Raw genomic sequence first — 27028 nt, 5'->3', positions numbered from 1 at the left:
TAGTATTTTCAATTATTTTTATTAATTATGCTATGAAATCTAATTAATATATACTGAAATAATTAAATTTATACGCGGTCAGCATACCTGTTCTGCTGTTGTATGTTATATTTCACCATTTTCGGAAGCTTCTGTAGTTTTTCCTGAATTTGGGAGATGATGAATTGTTAACTTAACTCGTAATGAGAATATTCCTGGTCCACCAGCTTAGAAAATCAACAAGATGGGCCAGCATCTCGTTCTAAATAAGTAAACCGGCTCTACGTTGCGGATTAATACTGGATATTTCCTTAAAAGCAATCTTACGTCATCTGTAATATCTCTTAATCAGTAACAACCAAAATTTTATGGTGCCTAAAATGTCCTTTAATCTCAAAAATAAAAAAACACGTGTTTAAAAGTATTGAAGATTTATACAAAAAAAATGTATACAAAGACTTCGAAATATTTCATTTACAAAACAGATTATTGCTTTTTAGAAAAAATAAAATTAATGATTAATTAATTACAGCATAGCTGCTGATTTGTAACAGCAATGAGCACATTCTGTGAGGGTGGTTTCAACCCTTCGTGTTGATTAGGTCTCACTCCGCTAGATTGCTCTTTCTGTGCCGACGGGTGGACTTCACTGGAAGCGTTTTTAAATTCCCGCGTACAAAAAAAACTTTTGAACTTTCTGTGTTTTTAATTACAGAATATTTTTTTTGTTAGTTGCTTCGTTTAAGATATACATATATAATTTTTTTAGTGTCTGACATGTCGATGTTTTATTGTCTCCTTTGGGCTGGGCTTTGAAATTTTTCATGAATAAATGAAGCGAATATGCACGTAAAATTCTAGATGTTGTTATAGAAAAATATCGAATTTTATGCCGCTAGAAAAGAAAAAAGTATATCTGGGTTAAATAAAAAAAATGTAGCAAAAATGTTTCTCCCTGTGTGATCTCTTTTTACCATGTATACAATTTTTTTTCGACTCTGTTTTTCAAACCTAAAACAACCCCTGTCAAATTAATTGAATTTCAATTTAAACCTTTTTTAGATATTGGAAAATAATAAAATATTAAGTTTGAAACATAGTAAAAGTTAAACTGATAGATTTCATAGGGTCTGTGGGATCAGGAAATGTAGTTCGGCCGTTATCGATCATTTTGGTTCGCCCAGCGTCGTTTTGGTCTTTCAGGACAATCAGGGAGAAATTAAGGGTAATAAAATGACTAAAAAATTAGCCATTGTCATTAAAGCCTAGAGAAATAAGTGTCGAAACATTCAATGATCTTTTATTTTAACGGCACTTTTTATTGGTTGGAAGTAAAGAAGGGTCAATTATACAGTAGGTCTTTTAGGTCGTAGTGGAAAAGAAACTCAACCTGTGGCCCCTGGATAAAATACAACGATAAAGAATGAAAAAAAAAGAATGCTTTAGCATTAAATAGAAAATAAACCACGGACATAAAAGCGAGATATATAGCTGAGATGTTTACTATATGAATGTAGTTTTCCGATGAGGTTGACTGGCAAAGCGTCCTCAACTGTTCATTCCTAGAATGGTTAATGATGATGGATGAAAACTGGACTTAAGAATTATTATGTGGAAAGCCATCAGGTCTCTAATAAGCACCTGGTAAAATTAGAGGTAATTCGTATCATTGCCTGTTTCCTCGAGGATGAAAGTGTCTGTCCGATGAAGTATAATGCAATTTTAGATCAAAACTTGAAACAAGATGAACTTCACTTAAAATTCGGAAATTATTGGAATGTTTAACCAGTATAGAAATTGAAAGATTTAACCCGGTATGAAACATTGGTACATAGTTAAACCTTTCATCTCGTTCGTAGTTTGGCACTTATGATTTGGTTGGAACATTTCATCTTTAACAACGGGTTCACGAATTTGTAGCTTCGTAGTTTTTAAACGGTTGGGACGTATTAACGTTGTAAGGTGGAACTATTAAATAGTTAGAACGTTACTATCAGTGTAAAGGTTTATGTTCACGATTTTTTTCTCTTGATGTTTGAATGTTTACACATGTATGTTTCATATTCCATATCTTAAGCAAAATATATTAAAGAGAGATGAAGATATCCGAGAGGATAAACTTTGTTTGGGAACAAAGTTTCGGCCTCGTATTGAAATGGAGATAATAATTAGTTTCTTGGCCGCAAAACTTGCCACCTAACGCTTTCTTCGGGTCTATACGGTTTATTCTGTATAATAAGGTCGGCAGGTAAAATATATATTAGAATCATATATTAAAAACCTACGCTGCCGACACAGATGAGTAGAAAGCGGATGCTTTTACCTCCCATCTCATTACCTCTGCCTATTAATGCTACTTACCCCCTAACGTTTATTATACAATACAATATGTCAAAGCTACGGTTTTTGACCTTTTTACTCCAAAGGTTTTACATTGGGAAAAAAATTGGCCATTTTCATTATATATATAATTCTTCTACAACGTATAGCTTGGAAATACTCAACATTAGTTTTCACATTGACAGTTAACAGTCTAATAATGCCATCGTTTCATGGACATTTTCCCCTGCTCCCTTGAGCTGAGGAAGTACTGTTTAGGGGCTTTTGAAGTCTTCAGCTAAATGTTCCTTGTCTTGAACGTTTATCCGCCACCAAGTGGCATGACAAAATGATCCAATTTGCTCTCTCAATTCCATACGGTTCTAAATTTTTCGTTCTTTTATAGGTTTTTATTAATCCTAATAACATAGAACTAATTGGTTGACAAAATTGTTAAACAAAAAAGAAAAGTTGATCTCTAATTTTTGATTTTTTTTGTTCCAAGTTCTAGCGGGGTTATATAACACAAAAATGTATGATTTGGTGAATTAAAACTTTTGGCCCACAAAATACGATCATAAAGCAAAATTTACGGTAAATCTAAAATTTAAATACCTCATGTTGAAGGCGACTACGCAAACCTGTTGAAATTATAAACTTAAAAGTCACCTTTGAATTAGGGGAAGATCTTTTGTTTTTTCAAATTTAATTCTCTGGCTCTTTGTTACAATAACGACATTTATTTATTTCATTAACAATTATACGCCCCTTATAAAATACAATAAATGGGGTGACTGTGAGAGAGAGAGAGAGAGAGAGAGAGAGAGAGAGAGAGAGAGAGAGAGAGAAATAATTTGTATTATATTAGTGAATACAGATAATAAAATAATTCAACCTAATAAGTATCAAACAGTCTTGTTAGAGAGCCGTCTCATTTCTACACGGTTCTAACCATTTTTCTTTCAGTAAACGTTTTTATTGTCCCAAATACCATACAATTCATTCTGACAATAGAATTGATTGATAAAATTGTTAAACAAAAAGAGAAATGGTAATCTCTAATTTTTAATTTTTTTTTATCTATGTTCTAGCGTGGTTGTATAAAGCAATAAATATTATTTTCATAATAAAACACAAAATAAGAACATAAAACAAAATTTACGGTAAATCTAAAACCCGAGTAGGTAATGATGAAGGCGAACTACGTAAACCCGTTGAAATTATACACTTTATAAAAGTCACCATTGAATTAGGGGAAATTTTTTGAAAATTAAATTCTCTGACTTTTTCTTATAAAGATAATATTTATTTATTTCGTTAATGAATTTTACGCCCAATCCAAAATACAATAAATAGGATGAGGGCGTGAGAGTGAGAATGAGACAGAGACAAACAGAGGGAGAGGCAGATACAGACATAGAGAGAGAATGAGAAAGAGAGTGTGATAATTATAAGAATTATATTAGAGAATACAGATAATAAAATAATACAACCTAATTACTATAAATAAATGTCTCACGTGAACAATGAACCAACATATGCGGGTGTGTCGATACTGATGTATTTTTATTTTTCCTCCTTTCTTCGTAGATTTTTTATTCAACCTACCGTTTTTCGCAGTTTGGAAGCAAAAGCTTAAACGGATTAAAATGTTATTTTTATCCACTTCTCCCCGTCAATAAACTAGATATATGGGCGAACTGCAATCACGCTCAATTCCGACTCCCCCAACATGTGCATATTAAAATAGTTTCAACGCTACCTCATAGTTGTCGGGCAACCCGAGCTCATCAACTTTTGTTTTATGGTATCTTTTTATCTGAGATTATGAAAAAATTCACCACGCTAAAATCCTTATTATCACAAGTAACCACATAAAATTATTAGTGTTAAAAAAAACATTTTAAATAACTGCTCTGATGCGTCGGCAATGACCCAAAAAACGATTAAAAATAATTGGTCAGCAAACCGCAAGTCAAGTGCTACTTAGCCTGGACTTGATGAATTGGCCTCATTACAGTCTACATTTTAGAATACATGCGGTCTGGTGTGATTTTTTTTATCGTGCCAACGTTTCGATCTTTATTGAGTGAGATCATCTTCAGGGCCTGGGAAAATAACAAAATATTTTTCTGAAACCTACATCACACCAGACCGCATCTCACGATTTCTGAATAATCATCGACTATCGGTCACTACTCACCACACATTCTAACATAACTTTTTTTTAAAAAGACATTCAGCCAGCGTTCATTAAAAGTTTAAACTACTACTTGAAATTTGAGCTTGTTACCTGGTTTTTCGGAAGGATGTAATAGTATTTTCCAATAAATTTTCATGTGAATAACGCCTAATTTCAGGATATGTTAAAGTAAAATATTAATTATTTAAACAAAATTAAAATAAAATAAATAACAAGCTGTACTAAAGCGGACGGAATAATTAACACCATGCCCTTGGATTAATAACGTAAAATAAATATAAAAGCAATAAAGATTTTACATACGTTATTAAACATATTGACATTTCACGAACGTCTGATCAATACTTATATAATTAACCAGATTTTAGCATCGTGACAGCAAGGAAACAGGTCAATTCAGTCGAAATGTTAATATAATGTTAATTAAGCCGCTTATTACTGAACGTTGCCAACTGTTTATCTTAGCGTTAATAATAAGAAAGAATGTTACGGGCGTTGGGATTGCTTTAGAGCACGAAGGCGGATGTTATCGCTTTGCGTCCGATGATCAGATGGAAAAAGTAACTGCTTGATCAACCCCGTATCTATTAACTTTCTCTCTCTCTCTCTCTCTCTCTCTCTCTCTCTCTCTCTCTCTCCTCTCCTTCTCCTATCTCTCTTTCCTCTCTCTCTATCACTCTCCACTCTCACTCTCACTCTCTCTCTCTCTCCACTCTCACTCTCACTCTCACTCTCACTCTCACTCCCACTCCCACTCCCTCTACCTCTCCCTCTTCCCCCTCCACTCTCTCTTTGTCTCTCTCCATCACCCTCTCTCTCCCCACTTTTTTATATTAAATACATTGTTTTACTTATTTACTGATATTTTCTATGTCTTATTTTTTCTTACACTCATACTTGCATACCTTCTTCTACAACTCCACTCCCGTAGTTATTAATAACTTGACGAAGAAATGTTCTGGTGGGATGATTGATGCTTGTTGTCGCTGACACAGTAGGTTATTTGTTGGGCTCTATTCAGGTTGAGCCGCTCTTTTTACACGATTGTAAGCTGTCTGTTATACATGCGTACTAATTTTACTTTCTTGCTTACTGGATCCGTCAGCGTTCCAACAAATTGTTCATTCTCCGTTTTTGGGTGGTAAGGTTGGCCTGGAAATTCCGTTTAAAGCTTCATTGTTAGTAACGGACTCTTACGTTTGACCTAAGATTTACTGCAGCGTATATTTTACAAGGGCTGTCCGCCTTTTTCATCGGTTAGGGGTTATAACTAATTTGAAGGCGTAATAATTTAAAAGCGCGATGAGTGATGAATGATGCAGAACGGGCAGGCGGCCACGGGCGAAAATGAAATGAAATCGGAGGCAGGTTTGACAGGAGTGTCTGGTTCTGACAGTGATTGAAGGAATTGATAGGAGCGCCGACGGAGTTCGCTCCCTCGAGAAATCCTTCTAAGAGGAAGACGGCCGTTCTCCTTTCTCCTCTTTTCTTTTTCAGCCTACTTCTCCTTCTTCAGATCCAGTATCGATTGCATCCACGTTTAAACCCCGGGGGCGCAGTGTCGTTACCCCTGGTCCACCCAAGTGTGAGAAACGTGATGTCTGATGTGAAGCACAGGGAAGTAGGCTAGAAGTGCGCATCATGAAGTCTGTCGTGCGTGAGGTTTCATATCTGGCCTACCTCAAATGATATACAGAAACACCACAAAAGTAAAATTGCTCGTTTTACCAACTTCTGCCGTAGTCCTGGCTCGAATATGTGACGTTTTAATTGAAAATACTAGTTTAAAATTTTGTAAAATTTATCTTTTTATGTAAGGTTTTGGTTGAAATGAAAAAGCTAGTGTCAAGCTAGCTAGCAAGAGTGGGATTCGAACCCACGACCTTCAGCTCAATACGCCGCTGCTCTACCACTTTGGCCACGATAGCTCAAGTGGGCAGAGCAGCGGCATATTGAGCCGAAGGTCGTGGTTCGAATCCCGCTCGTTATACTAGCTTTTTCATTTCAAACCAAACCTTACATAAAAGATTAATTAAGGGAAACAAGTAATTTGGTCAATAGGCCACTAACTATAATGAATTTTGTACAATCTTGACCCATCGTCCATATCCACAGGATTTGAGTTAGTCGTTAAGTTCTCCTGTATGACACTTTACTTTTATTTAAGCTACGAAGTAAAAAGAAAAAATCGATATATCAAGCTATTTAAAAATAAATTAGTGGTATGGGACAAAGAAAGGTGATTTTTCTCTGGAAATGGCAAAACTTTTCAAGCAAATTTGATTGCTTAGCATTGAGTTTTTCTTCTGTGAGGTACGTCATTAAGAGGTGTGAAGAAGAAGCATCTTAAAGGGCGTCCAATCTAGGTTTCCGACGAGTACAAAAAAAAAGAATTCTTACAAATCCTACAATAAGCGCCTGGGGGGTTGATATCGTCCATTAGTCTTTGGAGAAAGTTCATGGATCAAGCTGTTTGCCAAAAGTGCGTTGCTTTTCCCATATAATATATTACAAAACCTTGAAGGTTTGGGGAAAAGATAAAATGATAAGTTTAGTTTGTTTCGACCGAACTGTAGCAAAACAATCTGGCAAAGGCGCAACGAGCAATTTACAAAAACAGTATACGCTGGGGGCAGCTTCTGGGGGTGGCTTTACCACGGGGTGAGAAAACTTGTCGGCCTCGAAGTCAGTATGAACGCAGAAGAGTATGCTAATATACTTCCGTCACAACTTGTATACTGCTCGAAAAATCCAGGACTTGTTTTTCAATACAACGATCCATACACACTGCTAACATTCTCCACAATGCCTTGCACACAATAGATAATTTGCGTTTTGCATAATATAACCTTCATGGGGAGTTAGCTCATTTAGTTGATGAAATGTCAAAAGGTATTTCAGGTATATTCGAACCTAATAGCTCAGAAATACTGGCCTCGAAATCAGTGATAGGAGGATTACTTTCATGAATATAGGATAAAAGGTTTGCGATATAAGGGTTTGTATAACACGATAAAAATTTATAGTAGCTATTTCTGGCTATTTCAGGGCATATGTAATATTAAGGTTATTGTGAATGGTATGGTAGGCCAAATAGAAACAGCACTGACCATGGATCGGAAGATTGGATTCGATGGAGTTTGGGAGTTTGGTTGAAACACAAATTTGTGTGAGTTTGTCCACCTTTTAAAAAGTCTCAAATGTGTTTTCCTTCTTTTGCGAGTGAATTCAATGTGAAACCGCTCAATATCTAGATCAATTCATTTACATAGTTGCTGTTGTGACAGGTTACTCTTCGAAGGATGAAAGTGACATGTTCATATTTTTGTAAGTTTATCATTTTTCACCACTTGATTATCATTGTTCAAGGAATGTGACACGACTTTTCATTTATATGACTTTAAGATAGCAACGGATAACGTTATGATGCGCAAAGTGGCACGGAAAATTTCAGGAAGGGTATATCATTTAGGTAGCGTCTTGTAGAGGAAGGGTGTTAAGATACTTCCTTGGAGTACCCCTGCATGTGTTCGATAATCTTAGCTTTAGGACGTAGATTGTTAACGGAGCTGTGGAGGCCAATGTTTACAAATTTGTATTACAACATTATTAAGGCGGAGAATTAATATTTAACTGTGTACTGTTCACTTTTGAAATTACGAGGGTTATTGGCGCTTTAGGCGTCTTAAGACCGTATTATTGGGTTGTCCGGAAAATAATGCAGGATTTTGGTATTAAACAAAAAAAAAGAAACTAGTTACTTTAAAGCAATGTTCTTTAATCAAAATAATTTCNATTCATACAAATGAGTAATCCTGTAAAAGTAAACAGAATATTTTATATAGATTTTTTTTAATGAAAACTTAAAATCCTGCATTATTTTCCGGACAACCCAATAGTAAGTAAATGGTATTCTTATACAGGAGGGCATAACGTTTACTTTACTTTACAATACATTTTTTGTCTTATTTTCAATTAAAAAATCATAGGTACGCAGGGATTCGAACCCGGACCGCATGACAAATACATACACATTAACCATTCTTCTCGACCACCTATACATAATAGCCCAAATCAGCCATTAAGGCCTTTGCCATTGCGTGATGTGTAGGTTTGCATGCAGTGGCCAATGGTGTGATGGTAATGGCGAGAGTTGGCTTTGGGAGCAGATTTTCCTATCGCATCAAAAGGAGCCTGCGCGGGGGCAACACAGTGACCTATTTTCGTCTTCGTCGACGAGTGTATTGATTGTACGTAGATGAGCCAAGATTCATCACTATTTGCAGCCATTTTTACAACCTTTACGACCACTATGGCCATTGTGTAAAGGAGGCATTAAAGGATTGTCGGGGAGTGTTCGTGTTGAAATGTGCTGGACTAGATGGCTGTGATGAGGTATTAGGGTTTTATGGAGACATCTGTGTCGACTCCTTGCAGTTTTGAAGAAGGCGTTTGGAGGTCTGTTTGGATAGTAAGATTGGATACGAAGTAAGTGGCTTGGGCGATGGCTTAAAGGATTTTAAACTGGAGAAGCTTCTTTGTAGGTTGGAATTCTTAGTAGAACTCCACAGTTCATTAGTGCTCTAATCAGAGTTTCAATCTGTCAAGCATTCGTTTCAGTAGTACGTAACCATTGCACGGTTCTATTCTTTTAAGTCGAGTGTGGGGGTTCTAAGTCGTCTGTCGATAAAGTTAAGTCAGTTAACGATAGCCTTGGTTGCTGATAGAGGGACATATTAGCAGATTGAAGGAGATACAATTTAACAGACGGGTTTTAAACTCATAAAATAAGGAAATAATAACTGCTTATTAATTAAATTCACTAGTTTCGTGGTCCGCTTGACCAATTAATATCATACAGTTAATTAAGGTTTTCAGTTGAGATAAAAAAGTCAATGCATGAGCGGGATTCAAAAAAAAAGGCAAAAAGGAGGGAAAATTCAAAAGGTGTGGTTGAGATGGGAAGTTGGTGTCCGAGTGGATCGAGGTCACGATAGCTCAAGTGGTAGAGCAGCGGCGTATCAAGCCGAAGATCGTGAGTTCGAATCCCGCTCTTGCCATTGACTTTTTTATCTCAACTAAAAACCTTAATTAATTGTATAACTGCTTATTATTATCTGTTAACATGTTAGTAGCATGCAATATGAAACTGCTCATCTATGAATTTCTTATTATTATATAAACATAATAGAATTGTTGAAACGTGGAGAATAAGTTGCACAAACAGGGCATAACATTTCCTTCTGGAATAGAATTATTCCAAGTTTTTTTTACCTCTTTCCTGGTCTGAAAATAAATGGAACTTTTGATTCGAGAGGCCCGTGCTGTTTCTCCGCCGAGGGAAGTCGTTAAGAAAAATTGGAGGGTCCTGTCCGCTTAGAATTAAGAGTTAACAAAAAGCGTTGCAATTCCGGGAGATAAGTGATGAATTATTAAAGGGCCCAAGGGTTCATTAAGGGAAAGCGGAATGTCCGACACTCCCTAAACTTGCCAACCACTACAATTCACAATTACTATTTTTTACACATGTCCACCTTTAACCTTATGTCAGTCGGAACACGAAATAATTGTTCCAGATCATTTTTAGCGCTTTAATTTCGTAAAATTGTTTATATATAATTTGTAATAATTAATAATTAATTCTCATGTTTAGGTTTCTTTTATCTTAAGGTGCAAATTGATCAGTACGAAATTATAACACTATGTATTGTTCGTTTAAATTCTGTGAACCTCTGTACAATTATTAAATATGACATGTGCAGTCGTGTGAACTAATACGCTCCGTTGCCTGCAAAAGGGACTATATTAATTATAAATATATGTATTCTACGTGATGTACACGAGGGATGTAAACTCTGTCTCTCTCTCTCTCTCTCTCTCTCTCTCTCTCTCTCTCTCTCTCTCCCACACACAAAATGAACGAGTTAATGAGTTAATTCAAACTGAAGTTGAATTTATAATTTTGTACGTATGAGTGGGTGCATTGCTGGTTGACAAAATATGTTTTGCTTTAGGATAAGCGGTTTGGAAGGAACTAGAGACATCGGCAGAGAAAAACGTATGTGTGTGTGTGTGATGACGTGGAGTGTGATTGGGGGTGGGGACGTGTTGTGACGTATGAGGAGTGAAAAGAAGGTTATAGAGAGTCTCGAAGAGAAGAAAATCTGAAGGACGAAAAAGACGTGTGAAGTTTAAATTAAAATTGTTTCTTTGAGATACTAAATTATAGTACATTTGTTTACTTTTTAATAAAGTCGTTTGTCCAGCCCCAACACACACACACACACACACACACACACACACACATATATATATATATATATATATATTTTAATTAATTATACTTTTAATCTAATGTTTGATGTTTGGTTGAGATGAAAAAGCAAGTGTCTGAAGCGGGATTCGAACCCACGATGATACTAAATACGCCCCTTTCCTGACACCAACTCCTCATCGAAATCTACAACGTTTCGAATTTTCTCTCTTTTTGCCATATTTTCCAAGTCGAAATCACGATAGCTCATGAGGTTAGAACGGGGGGGGGGTTACTTTACGTTAGATAGAACTGAGATTAAAAGTATAATTAATTAAAATAATTAATAGGTCAGTTATGACCGCTAAATGCATATATGGACTTATATCAATTAACGTTGTCTATCTTTTTTCAGCCCACCATCTTCGGGACGGTTGCCTCGGACCAAACGCCCAAAGACTCTACGACGTGCAGAAGAGTGAGTGTTTTCTCTATTAATTTTTTTTTCTTACATACTTAACAAGCTTAAGGGTATATAAATATAAATAAGGACAAAATACGTTAGTTTCTTGCTGCCATACTGGAAAAGTCAAGAATAACTTCTTAATTGGAAAGTATGCCTCTTTCCATACGAATTCTGCTGTGATTATTTCTTTCGTCGCTTATATTTACCGTTAGCTATTTTTGGGCCTTTTAACACAATTTAAAATAATGGATGCACAGAAAGACAGATATATTTGTATAGACATAATTAAAATCAGTACCGTATCTTGTTTATTGTTTTCGTTTTAAAATAGATGTGTGAACAAGCTATGGCTTTTATGGTTTTTCCTCTCGTATGTACACAAACCGCGCCCTCGTGACACTTCACACGTGCTTTCCCTCTAGGGAAAATCTGCCATGTGACTCTAATGTTTACTTTACGTGCTTTGAAAAGACTGTGGTGCTCGTGTCAGTCTAATCAGCTTATATCGAAAGTAGAACGGGAAGTGAGGCCCTAATCTATCTAAATTCTTTGAACGATTTCCCGATGGTGAACAGTCAGCTTCTTTGTTTCCCTTGATTTTTGTAACAAAGAGAGATGGGAAAAACCGTCCTTTTTAAAGAAAGATCAAAACCGCTCACTCAATGAGAATCAGCTCTTTTTCGTGGTTCACTGCTCGCATTAACCAAATTTATCTATCCATAATTCCTTGGGTTCAAATTGCCGGATTTTGTGTACAGGTGACGCGTCCACACACTGGGCCATCATTGGTTGGGACATTGTTACCAGACGGGAAAGTTAGTCAAAAATTCACCAAATTTGCGTTATGTGCGTTATTTATAAATGCTCTCTAAAATGGTAAGTAATGTACAAAGGTAATTGCAACTTTTCTGATGCGGTGAATTGGTACCATCCACCATTTTCTTTGTCATTATGTCTTTTTAACCAGGTATCTGTCAGTAACATGTAAATGGCAATTATACACCCTGGCCAATCACAGCGCAACAGCAGCGATTTTCTCGACTTCGATATCCATAACGGTATAGGAAAAGTAAGCAAGTATCGTCCATAGAGACCATATTAGCCCAATCCTGGCCAAGGGTAACCATCCCCATGCCATTAGCCAGTTATGGTCCATATTGTACAGGGGCTGAAGCAGTATTGAATTGATGCCATTTCCGAGGCTTCTGCATTGCTAGAGAGATCGTCTATCATGGCATCATTTTTATATTACATTGACCAACGTTTTACTATCTTATTTGCACTCTCTGCTTACACGAACTTCGTGAGTTTATCGTGTATTTGTGTATCTTTCTATCGATCATATGAAATTTTTATAGTGACTTTAGAACTGTAGTTTTTCTTGTTAATTACGTTTTTTGCGCAATAGCTCCTATATCAGGGCAGGGTTTAAATAAGGGTTTGATTACACAAAAGATGAAAATCCAATGAAATTCCCCTCTGGCGGAGAATCCGGCTCATAAAGTTTTCCGACGGACACGACCCAGGACAGTTTTTAAAATTAAAAAATTCCACACGTCTGACCTGATGTATGAACGAGTACAGTAACTCTCTTATCACGGCTTTCCCAAGGGCCAATCCCAATTTACGTGTTACAATAGGGCCGGTTTATTTGCCAGAGTGATTTAAAAGTCGGTTTATTTCCGTTGACGTGCGCGAAATATCCAGACCATCTCAGATTACCAATTTGGTACGTGTTCATCGGGCCAAAGTTAAACTCGCTTATGAATTATGACGAACTGAGCTTATTTTTTTTTAAAACAAAATCACGAATATACAGTCTTTAAAAACATTGTCTTGGCAAGACGAATTTAACTTTAATTTAGGTTTCGTGGTACGATTGACCGAATGGTAAAAAGGAGGGGTTGAGATGGAGGTTGGTGGCCGAGCGGATCGAAGTCACGATAGCTCAAGTGGCAGAGTAGCGGCGTATCAAGCCGAAGGTCGTGGGTTCGAATCCCGCTCGTGACACTGACTTTTTTATGTCAACCAAAACTAAATTATATAATATATGTTTTTATTCTTGTTTCCCTGGTTGTTGACTTTTTATTTATTTATTTTTTACTTAATACAATTAGCAATAAAAATAAAATTTTTAGATAAGAAAAATACGTAAATGAAAAATGAAAAAAAATTCCTGTGAAAAGAACATATATATTAACCGTACACCTATGGTTAAAAGTAATACGCCAAAGCTCCGTAAAATAAATGTCAGATTAATTAAGGTTTTAAGTTGAGATAAAAAAGTCAATGTCACGAACGGGATTCGAACCAACGACGACCTTCGGCTTCATACGCCGTTACTCTACCTCTTGAGCTATCGTGACTTCGATCCCCTCGGGCACCAACTTCCCATCTCAACCCCACCTTCTGAATTTTCCCTCCTAATTGGTCAAGCGGACCACGAAAAATAGTGAATTTGAATAAATATCAGAGTTAGAGACAATAGTGTAAATAAATAAAAACTACTAAGGTTACGTGTTTCCCCAAAGAAACGAGGCTGATGAAGCCCCCGATTCGATATCAATAAAAAGAAAATGAATTCGATGGTTGTCTAGTACTGAAAAGAAACCCAAGAAGTATAAAAAGTCAATAATTGATCATTCTAAATTGAGGGACCTTTTTCTTGATGTCCACTGTTCTGTTTCCTTCCTGTCCAGCAAATCACCGCGTTAAGCAAACAACTTTTGTACGTTTCGATGGGTCTATAAAATGGACAAACCGGCGGAATAAAACGCTTTCGGGACAATGCTTCGTTACCAGATGGAAACAAAATAGCAGAAACTCAAACGATTTTAAATGAAAAAAGAAAAATCGTAAATGGGAATTGGAACAAAAAGGAAGAAGAAAAAAAGTTTCTCTCAATTGAGTGGACACCAAAGGGTGTTTACCAGCTCGCGCAAACAAATATTTCTCTAAATTGTATGTTCTAATCGAGGAATGAAATTGTTCAAATGTTGAATTAAGTACATTCACAACAATTTACATTTATGAAAATTATTTATATTTCGCGGTATGTTGGATAAGAAGCTTTATTATTTAAGACATGCAAAGCAAAATTACAGTATTTTATTAATATGTTAACCTTATTTTTTTGGCGGGGGGGATTTCATAACTCCCACGAAAACATAAAAATGATATAATATAGAACCTCGGCTCCATGATTTCTTTCGCTCAAGAGAAATGCGGTGAAAGAGGATGAGTAGACGGAAAAGTTTAACGGGCAAAGGAAAGAAAACCGTTTGCCTCCTGGTGGTTGAATCCAACAGATCGCGATGCCCACGTGGGCCACAATTTCAATATTAGTCCGGAACATGACTAAGCACTTGCGATAAATCCAAGAAACACTTCGTAAAAAAAGAAGTCGAATAGTCAACTTGACGAAAATTTTTTTAAAAAAGAATATCGACCCTAACCTAACTTCTAAATCTAACCCTAATACTACCCCTTACCTAATCTAACTCCTCTCAACCTCTTACTCTGCCTACCCTAACTTTTCATAATCTAACCCGTCTCCAACCTTCAACCGTGATAATTCCCAACTTGATATAGCCTAACCTACCTAGCAAAACGTAAACTATATCTAACCTAATATAATCTAACTTTACCCTAACTCAAGCACTATCAAGCCTAACCATTTCTAACTTAATCAAACATAACCCGTCCATAACCCTAATGCTATCTAACCTTAAAATTCTTACCATAATCTAAACTTTCCTTTCCAAAACTATAAACCAACCCTATGTAACCTAACCGTTCTTAACCTTCACATTCCCCAACTTAATCTAACCTAACTCGTCACTAATCCAAACTCTACATTCCTATTCCATTTCTGACATTATATATATAACCTTATTATATATATATATTACTGTATAATTTAATAAAATTATACTTTATACAATCTTGAAAACTTTAACAAGAAATTATATAACTATTATTAAAATATANATAATTAATTATTATTCGTTTTGAAATAGTCTAAAATTCTAATATATTTACTTTCAGTCAGTTCGAAATATTGCTAAACTTCCTTAGCTGCAGTTTTAAAACCTTATATTTTTTTGTTTTTTTGGAAGCTTAATACCAATATTTAACCAAAATAATTGAAAAGAAAGTACTAGTATCTCGGTAAATTTCGATTCTTGTTAATTATCAGTACTTATTCCGCCATATTTACCCATGGCCGATGTATTGCCTAAATGTTGTTCTTTCATATAATAGTTGTTTACGTTTGAAAATCAGAAATAATATTGTTATGATGTAAGCTTAAATTCCATAGCACAACCCACATTCATTTGTATATTGTGTGGTCTGGCTCCATTAATGCTTGCGGTTTATCTGTCGCCGTTTACGACAGTTTACCCTTCAATCTGGCTATTGTTGAAATGGAAGCTTTGATTAAGCAACTGAGACATTTTATTGAACCGCTAATTCCGCGATTTTCTTAAGCCAGGTTTGATGATTGTCCTCATTATATTTCTTTTTTACAGTCCCATTTAAATTCCAATTTAATATTACCTTAATGGAAATTCTTTGTAAAAGTAAGCGAAGAGTTGAAATTTGCTAAATATTTAATAATTAAAACTTACTTCAGGGCAACCGCTGACGCTCAGTATTTTCTCTCTGAAGTATTTCCCGAAAGCGGCTGCGGACGGAGAAAGCCGTGTATAAATTTTAATTTGTCTCTAGTGCTTTGTCGCTGGGGTTTTCTTGACAAAGTTAGTCAACTTTTTCATCATCTTCATCATTCGCTCGGAATCCGATTTTTTTTTTGTTTTTAAGCAAAATTGTCCGTATCTCTTTACATATAACTGTACTAATGACGCATTTCGGGTTCAGCAATATTTCAGTTTGAATGGCCGTCATCTATCATCAAAATTTTAGTCAGAAATATTTTCAGCTTTCTGATACAAAACCGTAAATCTCAATGGCGTGTGATATTTAAAATATTGTATTATCATGTTATAGTGTAGAGTAAACCAAATATGCTTAGTGAGATGTCTTCTTTAGTTTCATGAATCAAAGTGATCAAACCCATGCCATCTTAAAGGAAATGGGCAAAAACTGCCAACTCGTCCAAAAAGCAGAAAGTCCATCAAGCAAAATATTCAGTCCCAACGATTATCACTTTCAACCCTTACACCAAGAGGGCATAACATTTTCCCCATGTTACTACATCAGGGATTGGAATTACAAATGCTGGTTAACATTTTTAGGACCGGGTAAGAATTAGCATTCTATTCCCGAGGTGTCCCATCCATAATATGGAAAGGATGATGTGCCTTTTATTCATGAAACGTAGTCAGGCTCATAATCTTACTTTCTTTGTCCGTAAAGAAAGGAGAAAATTGTAGGTCAAGTGATTAAAGATAAATCTTTTGTAAACAAACAACCCTCCATAACTATCAAAATGCCTACGTAAACGGCTACAGAGGTAACCGGGAACATTGTTCTATCATATAAATAAAATATTGGAAAATAAACATAGCTTTCTGTTGCTTAGTGAATTCATGAACATAGAAAGGCCTTTTCACAGTACAGAGCGCAAAGAAAGGGTGTAAAACTCTCATCCTGAATATTAGCCATTACCACCTCAACGAAGGGTTATTGCTATTTCAACGGAAATCGGTTTACTTAATAACTGAGCTTAACAGCTTATGATAGTATCACCGTAGATTAAACATACGACCTGGTAATTATCATAAAAGGAAAATTAAACACTGGGAAAAGCACAGGTTATGAGGCAAATTAAAATATAACGCTTAATTAAGGTTTTTAGTTGAGATAAAAAGGTCAATGGCACCTTTTGAATTTTCTTGAGATGGAAAGTTGGTGTCCGAGTGGATCGAGGTCAGGATAGCTCGAGTGGTAGAGCAGCGGTGTATCAAGCCGAAGATCGCGGGTTCGAATCCCACTCGTGCCATTGACTTTTTTATCTCAACTAAAAACTTTAATTAATTGAAATATATTGATTGGTCAAGCGGACCACGAAATTAGTGAATTTAAAATATAACATATAAATTTCTCAAAAAGGAAGGCGAAAGGCCTCCTCTCACTCAGGTGGCCAGATTTACGAACTAAATTAATTACTATCGAATGAAAGGTGGTAAAGAAGAGTCAGAAACAACCCAGTCAAGAGAAACCAGAGATACCAGAACATATCCTTTGTGAATCTGTGGCACTACCCTGATTTGGTAAAACCACTTCGGTATAGTAATCCTCACAATAAGGGAAGAGCGCGAAGAGGGAAGTGTTGGATGATGAAGATGGATACTAGGAAATGAATCTTTTTGTTCCTCAAGCACTGCAGCCTCCTGATTTTTGTACTTTCCTAATTCCTTGGTTCAGTGCAATCGACTCATCTTTCTCGCAAGAAACATTAGGTCTCCATTATTTCTCATTCGAAGATCATAAGGCTGTTTGTTTCTTCTTCTTAATTGTATAACTTACAAATTAGTTCATTGAATAACTCATGTTGATTAGATGTTTTCTCAGATTCCAGTGACAGATATATAGTCCTGTCATCTTCTGAAGTTCGTCCTAGTTTTTATAGAGTAAGAAATTGTTTGGTTTTATGGGTAATAATGCACTCCACGGTATGGAATAATAATTAAGTAATAAGTTAAAATTCGTTAAGTTTTTGTTGGCATACTCCTGTGATTGTTCTTCAGGTATTGGCTTTTCCACATCAACCTGCACCAACAATGTACATACTCCATTATTTCTTCGTCTTCCTGGCAATACTTTTTGTCATTCTTACGACACAGGCGTTTTTCTGTTACTCCAAGTCTATATGGAGTCCTATTAGGATTTAGCACTCTGACGTTTTGGGTTTAGTAGTGCTTCTAGACCTGAGTAATTATTCCATTCTTATCGATATACGTTTTTGGCAATTTGGTATGTTGCAAAATGGTTTAGCGCTGGAAGGTCGTAATCATAGGGGTCCACGATAAACCTATATAGATGAAGGTTGAGAAAAGGTTGAAATCCTAACTTGTCTGTCAGAAAACAACTTAACTACAACAAAAGCGTTTTTCTTGTTCAGGAAAAATAATGTTATATTTTATTACAAAAATAATTGATATACATGTTAAATTAAATTTCTCCATGTTTGAGATACTTCATAGAAATATGAACATTGTGCTACTTATTTTTTCCAAAACATGTGGTAAAAATCCATACTCTAGTTCATTATGACTTACATCTTACGAGATAGAATGAATTTGAATAAATGAGAATCATATCTCTCGACTGGGTGACAATTTTTGACCCGACTGTCTATTTTTTTTATTATGAAGACAGATTGGGTTGTCTTCTTCAGGATGGTTTCTTTTCAACGGTTAATTATCAATCTTTCCTCTCGGAGTTTTATCCATGCTGGCGGTTTCTTTTGTCGTAGGCTGACGATGGACCGAGGAATGAGCCTTATAATGAAAAACTTTGTGTACAGTTTGTTTTTTTCAAATGAATTTGTGTATTATTCACAATATGTTTAATTAAAATTTTCCTACTCTATTTGTTTGGAGGAAATGGTTGTGTAATTCCATTGCTGCTAAGAGGGAAGATGACAATGAAGAAAAATTGACTTCCTTCCAATTATAAGACGACCTATGATCATTAAGAGTAGCATTTGCGTCTGGAACAAGTCGTTGTCATGGCCCACTATAATATAATTGCGAGTCGGAAATGAAATTAGCAGGGTAAGGAAGCTTTATTGCACAGGGCTTCTAAACTACTTGGCAAACCCGTTTCCTACCCCTTTGGGACTTTTAATGAACAAAGTACATAAACTTCCAGCCAACAGATAATTAAACAAATCAAGGGCTGGTGTAATGTTATTTGTTCTATTGGAAAGCCATTTGCTTTGAGGGTTCGAAAGTGGAGACCGGCGCGATGACGTCGATCAAAGTTCCAAGTTGACTCGGAAAATTTGAATTCGACATATTGTAGTTAGTAAAGTTTTGAAACGGCAAGATATTTATACAAAGTCGAAATTGTTCTAAAAATTATGAGTTTTGCCGAGGGCTTGGAAATTCCCACTTTGTCGGGTGAATGTATGAAGACATCTAGCATAGTTCGTCAAGCTGTGGAATTTTATTGATTTACAGAGTCAATATTTTTATGTTCTCCACTTGGAAGTATATATGTATATCCATTAAACCCAGATACCCACTAAAAAGTGAAGTTTAGTTTAAAAATACCATCAAACGCCAATAAACATTTCTAAGCACCGACTTTACCTTGTACGTCACTACAGAATCACTGTGCCATTTTCGTGCGAGCCTTGTGTTGTCTCGACTTATACCTGGGTGCTTAAATTTGACTCAGTTCAGAATAGTCATGTTCTTCTGAAAATTGTTGGCAAAGTTTCGTGTCCTTCTTCTTTTCTTTGTTGATTTGAACTAATCTATGATCGTTTTGGAGGGTAGATTTTCTTATATAGCATGAGAGTACATGGGGGTGCCGTTATTTGTCCAAAGTAAGAGCCTTGGCTACCAACTAGGAATACGGAAATACTTCATTTATTGAATCTAGGTTCTACCTAGCTTCAGGCTTTGTGTTACTTTCTGACTACTTACCCCTTTATTTAATTTACTAAGTTAAGCTTTTTATTGCTTGTCAGTCAATTTCTTGGGACATCACAGTAACAAAACGAGAACTTAAGGTGGCCATTCACGATCACTCCAAATGGAACCGCCCCAAGCCGTACAGCTCCATTTGGAGTGCCTGAAATATGAGGGGGCATTCACGACCGCTCCACAGCCAGTCGCTNGTTTTCCCATTCACGAACGCGCCATGCCGTCGTCGCGCCGTAGATATTTGGAGTGGCGCGATGGAGTTTGGACCGGTCGAATATTCGGCACAGCCGGGCACGCGTTCATTTTTGCCAGTGACGTGGTTTTTGGAACGGCGTCGCACCGTTTGGACTGCTTGGAGCGATCGTGAATGGCCACCTTTACATCATTATTGGTTGAAGTATGCGGAGATGAGCATAGTTTTCACCTCTTGTCTGGAGTTAACATTGCGCAGTTGGTCCAACACCAGTCCGTTAAGCTTCGTTCCGAAAATGCATGCTTCGGGAAAGGAAAGCTGGTCTGCACCGACTGCCCTGGGCGGAAGGAACTTCATTAGTGATAATTCATTATTCCGTTAAGCTTGAAACTCATCAACGGCTAATATAATTTCTGATTTTGTTCCTTCGCATGCATCCCTCAAGGTCCAATTCTTGAGAATTCAGCACATCTGTCTTTCAGGATTGATTTTCCTGCTGCTTTACTTTCTGCTTGGGCAGGATTATCCTTCCAGATTAAAAGCCTGCCCGTTAGTAGCGTTCTTTTCACGGTGAGCTTATCGCGCACAAAAATGAAACGTGTTTTTTAAATCTAAACCATTTTTGGAGATAAAAGACCGAGATTATTCCCCTCCCCCTTATCGTTACTTGATCACCGCAGCCTGATATCTTGCTACTCAGTCTATACTAATTGGTAGATCTTCTTTGGGTGTTTCTGTGCCTTTGGATTTTTTTTATCTTTTGATTAATGTGTAATTTCTTTGACAAAATGTATTCCTTTTGGTTGGTCCTCTTCTTATTTACAATAAACCGCACCAAATATACCATATGACCATACCTGGACTAGCGTCTGGAGGTTGTATTCATTTCCTTTGATTTTGTATCTATTTCGAAAGGTTTGAATTTCAATGATCTCTTTTTCATACTCTTGTTCGAGCTGTTGGCAATGATCAAAGCGATATCAGCAATCAGAACCGTCATAACGCTCTCAGGTCTAGGGAAGTTATTGTTACCCATTGTGAGGATTCTATGTATTATATTTGTATTGTTCTTCTAATTGTTATATGCTTAAGAAAAATACTTTTTGTTAGGAGTATCAAAGGGTTGGGCCGGGTCAATTAGCATGACAAAACCACAGCGTCTGGGCACCGAGGCGGCACCGCTAAATGTAGTCGTTGGAAATTAAGAGATTTCGGGGGGTCCTCCGTGGGACACAATACGGCCCCATTCGATGTCCTCGGCCAAAAATTCCCTTAACAACCTCCCGGGTTGTTTTTTGAATAACGAGCCCCGGTTTAACAAAAATTGCTGGATGTAAGCCCTGATTGCTTTTTAATTCCGCCTCTTTAGAAGAATAATTTGAATAATTTATTCGGCAGTTAAAAATAAGGACGTTCTTAGTTTTTGGGCCCATAAATATTCATATTAGGGTAAGCCACTTACTAATTTACTGACTAGATTTATCCGAAAATCGCGTTCTACCAACATACTCACAGGGCAAAGCTGTCATTTCGTCTTTTTGCAAAAATTAAAATACTTTAAAGTCCAGAGTGTATGAACTAAGTCGAGGCATATTTTACAATTTTTTTAATATTCATTATTAATCATTTCATTACATCAGTTTGAGCCAACTTCCCAAGTTCATACTGATTTGCTAGATTGCTAGGCTGTAGTAATAGTAAATCGAAAATCTGCTTTTTTAAAATTTACACACGTATATAAATAAGGTTAGCAAAAATAATAGATAAAAGCTGGGATGTCAGCAGGCCAGGCCTGGTTAACAAAGAATCACAAATTTCTCAGGTTCTTGTCTTCTCTCTCGCTCTCTCTCTCTCTCACTCTCACTCTCACTCTCACTCTCACTCTCACTCTCTCTCTCTCTCTCTTTCTCTCTTTCTCTCTCTCTCACTCTCTCTTCAAAGATCTATAGTAAAAGTATGTTATAAAAAATGAAACTTTATACTTGAAATTCGGTCGTGTTACTTAAATATTCTAGAACAAAACTAGTTTTCTTTCATATCCCACTGTGATTGTTGTTCAAACAGCATTTCTCCCGAAGAAGGACGGACAATTTTACTACCATTTAAATAAAAATAGTTTATTCCCAAATAAAACATTTATAGGAGTAGAGAAAGCAAGTCAGACGTGCACTTACTTTCCGCATTTTAGAGTAGAATGATAAAATTTAAAACTAGCCAGGGACTTTAAATTGGTCCACACCGACAACTCCATCTTGACGGGGGGGGCGTAATAAGATCCCGAGGGAAGTAAACCTAATAACGCCGAAGTAACTACAAAGTGATTCTAGAGCGAATTGCTGATCCACTCAACGGTAAGAGTTGAGCAGAGTCCAGAATTATCAATAATAGATGATAGGCAGACTTGGCATTCCCGGCCAAGGCTATTACTAATGAAAAGGATAATTAGCGCTTATGGTCAATCCACTAAATTGGGAAAAACAGAACGGGAGTGGTTTTTAATACAGTTTACACCAGTCTGACTTTTTCGATGTGGTGAATTTATCTTCATTATTATTTTTCAGTGTGATTTAACTCTGTAAAGTGGCCTTTATTAGGTATTTGTTGAGATAAAAAAGGCAGTGGCACGAGCGGGATTCGAACCCACAACCTTCGGCTTGATACGCCGCTGCTCTACCACTTGAGGCTATCGTGACTTCTTCAACATAAAGATTAATTAATTGAAAGAAGTTATTTGTTCAATCGGACCACGAAATCTAATGAATTATGTAAAGTAGTATCTATCACCCTTATTAAATTAAAATGAGAAGTACGGAGTTGTCATTTATTGACGTAAAAAAGTGAGAACATGACCTATGTAGTCTCTGCCGTAAATAAGAGAAAAAATTTAAAAAAGCCTAATTCATCTTATATAACTCATTAGCCACTTTTAAGGCTATTGGATGTAATAAAAATATTGAGCGATAACCCATATCATAAGAACCATAGTCCAATTTTATTGCTATAGTGCGGGGCTTCCCAAACTTTGGTACGCGGCGAGTTTTGAGAAAATTTTTATAAATATTAAATAAAAATAAACATAGAATGAATAAAATTTAAAAAAAATTAATAGTAATGAGTACTGAAAAGCACAGTTTTTTGACTTGCAGCAGCAGTCATTGTGTTTTCATGGGTAGTCAAACCGTTTTCAGTTTCGACAAAGCCAACCATTCTTCATGTGAATACATACAAATTTGATAGACATTACTATATTCACTACCTTGAAATCTACTTTCGAGAACAATATATATATATTATATATTACACAGGGCGGGCGACCAGGACCCGAGGGGTTAAAAGCCTGAGTAGGCCCGTACCCCATCCCTAGAAGGTCCGGGACCTGGTCGGCTCACGAGTCCTGTATAAACCTATTGGACCTATTCACAAACCCCAGGATTGTGGACCATTTTATCCTGGGGAGTGTTTTGGTTATGTCCTCTCCTTCGAAAGTATTAAATCTTTCCCTAGCATACCTATCGCATTCTGCGAGGTAGTGTCGGGCCGTTTCTTCTTTTGTTTCGCAGAAGCGGCAGAAGGGGTCTGGTAGAGTACCCATTATGAAGAGGTGTCTTCTCAAGGGGCAATGGCCCGTTAGGATACCTATCAGCCTCCTTATTCCCCTCCTAGAGTTAGAGAATAGCCATTTCGATTCTTTAGGTTTGATTTCCTTCAGAAACTCCTTCGATTGTCTGCATCCTGGGGACATATTCCATTCCTTAAGGAATTGTTTCATGCCCCAGCTACCTATACTCTCTTTTGCTGTGCTTAAAGAGTGGGGTAATACCGGTTGTGGTCCGACGAACTCAGTATTTGAATTCGAGAACAATACTAACCCCCATTTCCGACTCTGAACGGAAAATTAAAAAATTTAACCGTTCGTTGACAAATCATAATTTGTTCTTCTTCCATTTACTACAATTTACCTATTCGAATCCGGATTTTCTGCCTTTACAGCTTCCATAAATAAATACCGAAGCTGTCCAGTTGTGAACCGGACATCCGTCTCTACCTATAAAAAATTAAAGCCAGCAAATCCAAATTGTGCAGGCTAAAACAACCTCACCCTTCCAATTAATTCATTCATGTTCAATTTATTAATTTTGCAATTGGATCGAGTTTTATATATCTGTTGATTCCGTTCTGTCGAATTTGATTTTTGTGTTCCGGATTTGGTATATAAAGTTACATTTGCCAATCACATGCTTGTTTTCATGTTGATATCTTCTCCAGCCCTAATTAGGAATGGACTGGCTAATTTATATAACTTCAATTTACTATATTCTATAAGTAAATAATTTTAGATGCTTCAATGAAAGGGTCCGCTAGCAAAAAAGTTTGGGAAGCTCTGATCTAATCTAAAAAGCTCTTTAGCCGCCTCAGTCTAAATCTGATTATAATCTTTATTATAATTATCGGTCTTCTCTTCTAGGAAGTTTTAATATATTTTTTATTATTCGGAGATCGTGAGATGTAGTCTGGTAGATTTTAGAAAAACTTTTTTTATTGTGTCACGTTTCGACCTTTTTTGAGATCATCTTCAGGGCCTGGGATTTATAAACATTGTTTAAATTTTACATATACATTTTGGATGTGAAAAAAATAAATTTATACAATGCTAGAAAATTTTAAGATTAAAAAATAAAAAATAAAAATTCTACAATGCTTGAAAATTTTAGATTAAGAAGAAAAAAATGAATTTATTTAGTGGTAGATTAAAAAAAATTAAACAATGCATTGTATAAATTCATTTTTTAATTTTTTTTTAATCTACAATTTTCATGCATTGTATAAATTCATTTTTTTCTTTTGATTATAAATTTTTCTAGCATTGTATAAATTCTTTTTTCTTAATCGAAAATTTTCTAGTATTGTATAAATTCATTTTTTTCTCTTTTGAATCTAAATTTTTTTACCATTGTATAATTTTTTTTAATTTAAAATTTTCTAGCATTGTATAAATTCATCTTTTTTAATCTAAAATTTGCTAACATTCTATTAATTCATTTTTTTCACATCCTACAGTATTTGTAAAATTTAAACAACGATTATTAATCCCAGTCCCTGAAGATGATCTCAATAAAGATCGAAACGTTGGCACGATAAAGAAAATGTTTTTTTTATAAACTACGCCACACAAGACCGCATCTCACGGTCTCCGAATGATCATCACGGTCACTAAACAACACACATTTTTTATTCTTATATTTCCTACATGCTTGATCATTCCTCCTTTAGTTGCTCTATTGTATCATATTTCTATGGGCTGTTCTATGTTTCCCTCATTGATTTTTTTACCACTGTGAAGATGTAATATCATTGTTGATCGAAACTATAGGGCATCCATCAGGAGAAGAACAAGAGGAAGATTATACTGAAAAAGACATACGTTGTGAGACGGAATAATTCAAAAGAAACATCATAAAAGAGTTTATTTATGAACAAAAATTTTAATGCTGGCATATGGTTATCTGCACTACATCCATGGAAAATGGATATTTAATTTGTGCCACGTGTCAAAACCAGACTTTACCACGTGAAGTTTTGTTTTTTCCTTATGATTTTGTACTCCGAATGCGGATAAAATCGAACAGCGAATGTAATCGCTATCCCTCAATCTGCAGTATTCGTTTAAAAAGTATGCCATGTCGGGTTTTCTACCACCTGCTACCGTTTATCTCACTTTTCCGAAATATAAATATTCATTGTTATATTTCAGAACGTTGAATAATAGTTTATATGCCCCGAATCGGAGGTTTAATGGATTCGGACCGTAGTGAATATAATTGCCGGAGAGTTTGAGGGCAGTTCGAGCCGAATGGCCGTGTCCTACCGTTTTAAACGACCCCTGTCATAAAGTGGAAAGCCCGCTTTTCTCCAGTTCTCGTTTACGGCTACGGTTGTCAACCTTAAAAGCAAAGAAGCGATTATAATTTAAATTATGATTGAAAACGGTTAATGTCTGTGGAAGACAGTCAATGATTTACTTGAAAATATTTTATATGGCTTTAATTTGCTTTTCAATTATAAGTCAAACCCACCAGATGCAATTTTTCTTAAAAGTTTTATTTTACGGTTAAATGTACAAAAACATTTAACAATTTGTTGTTTATAAAAGATCAGGCAGTGTCACAGAGGTATGGTGATGAAGGAGAGGAGCCGGCCATTACGGGATCTCTCAGTGTTCTGGATTTTTAGTTGAGGTTTCGTTGGGTCACGAGGCCACTGTCGTTTTTAGAGGAATGCTCTGATGGGACGTTAAAGAAGGGGAGCTAGTGAATTGGACTTGGAAAGAAGCTAAGAGTAGAAGTTGTGGAGTCCTGTTTGGGTTATGTCCGTCACGAATGGGGTATCTAGGTAGTGACATGCGATAGCAGAAAATATTCGATACCAGTACTCGATACGGGTATCCAAAGAAATATGCGATACTACTCAAGTATCGACTGAAATTATTCGATACTAACGAGTACATACTCATATGATAGTTTTTCGTTTGTACATGAATGATCAACTTACTATTGTGGATTTTGGTTAAAATACGCCTTAAAATAATCAAGAAATTGCAGGGTTTTTTTTCATTTTTAAGTTTTTCATACAGTAAGTACGTAGAACTAGGAAAACCTGCCAACCCGTTTCAACATAATTGATATTTCAATTTTATCGTTATCGAGCTTTGGGAAAATTGATCAACGGGTGTTTGGTTTTCAAATGTTGTAAAGATAACCACTGTATTCCCCAGAGTTTACAAGATGCCGAGGTTCAGTTTTCTTGATAAAATAACCTCATGTCTTACTTATGGGAGGAGACATGGTTAGGTATCTACGTACGGGAAGGAAGGCGAACACATTTTAGCGACTTGAAGGCAAAAACATTTTACAAGAACTGAAATTGAAAGTTCGATGTGCGATGCGGGAAAGAATTATGAGTTACCAGAATTATCAGCAGAGTTACCAACCACCAA

At 36.1% G+C, this 27028-nt stretch overlaps 1 protein-coding gene across 1 annotated transcript in view; it reads left to right on the top strand.

The window, feature by feature from the left end:
* LOC106674064 overlaps nucleotides 1-27028 on the top strand; it is a 309474-nt gene that overhangs the window by 147116 nt on the left and 135330 nt on the right. The window contains exon 3 of the mRNA XM_014406506.2: nucleotides 11170-11232. Within this exon, the coding sequence (XP_014261992.1) occupies nucleotides 11170-11232 (63 nt within the window). The remainder of the gene's footprint in view (nucleotides 1-11169; nucleotides 11233-27028) is intronic.

Source organism: Cimex lectularius, unplaced genomic scaffold, assembly GCF_000648675.2.
Source record: "Cimex lectularius strain Harlan isolate CLEC.00 unplaced genomic scaffold, Clec_2.1 scaffold176, whole genome shotgun sequence".
NCBI classification, from domain to species: Eukaryota; Metazoa; Arthropoda; class Insecta; order Hemiptera; family Cimicidae; genus Cimex; species Cimex lectularius.
This window is presented reverse-complemented; position numbering and strand designations above follow the sequence as displayed.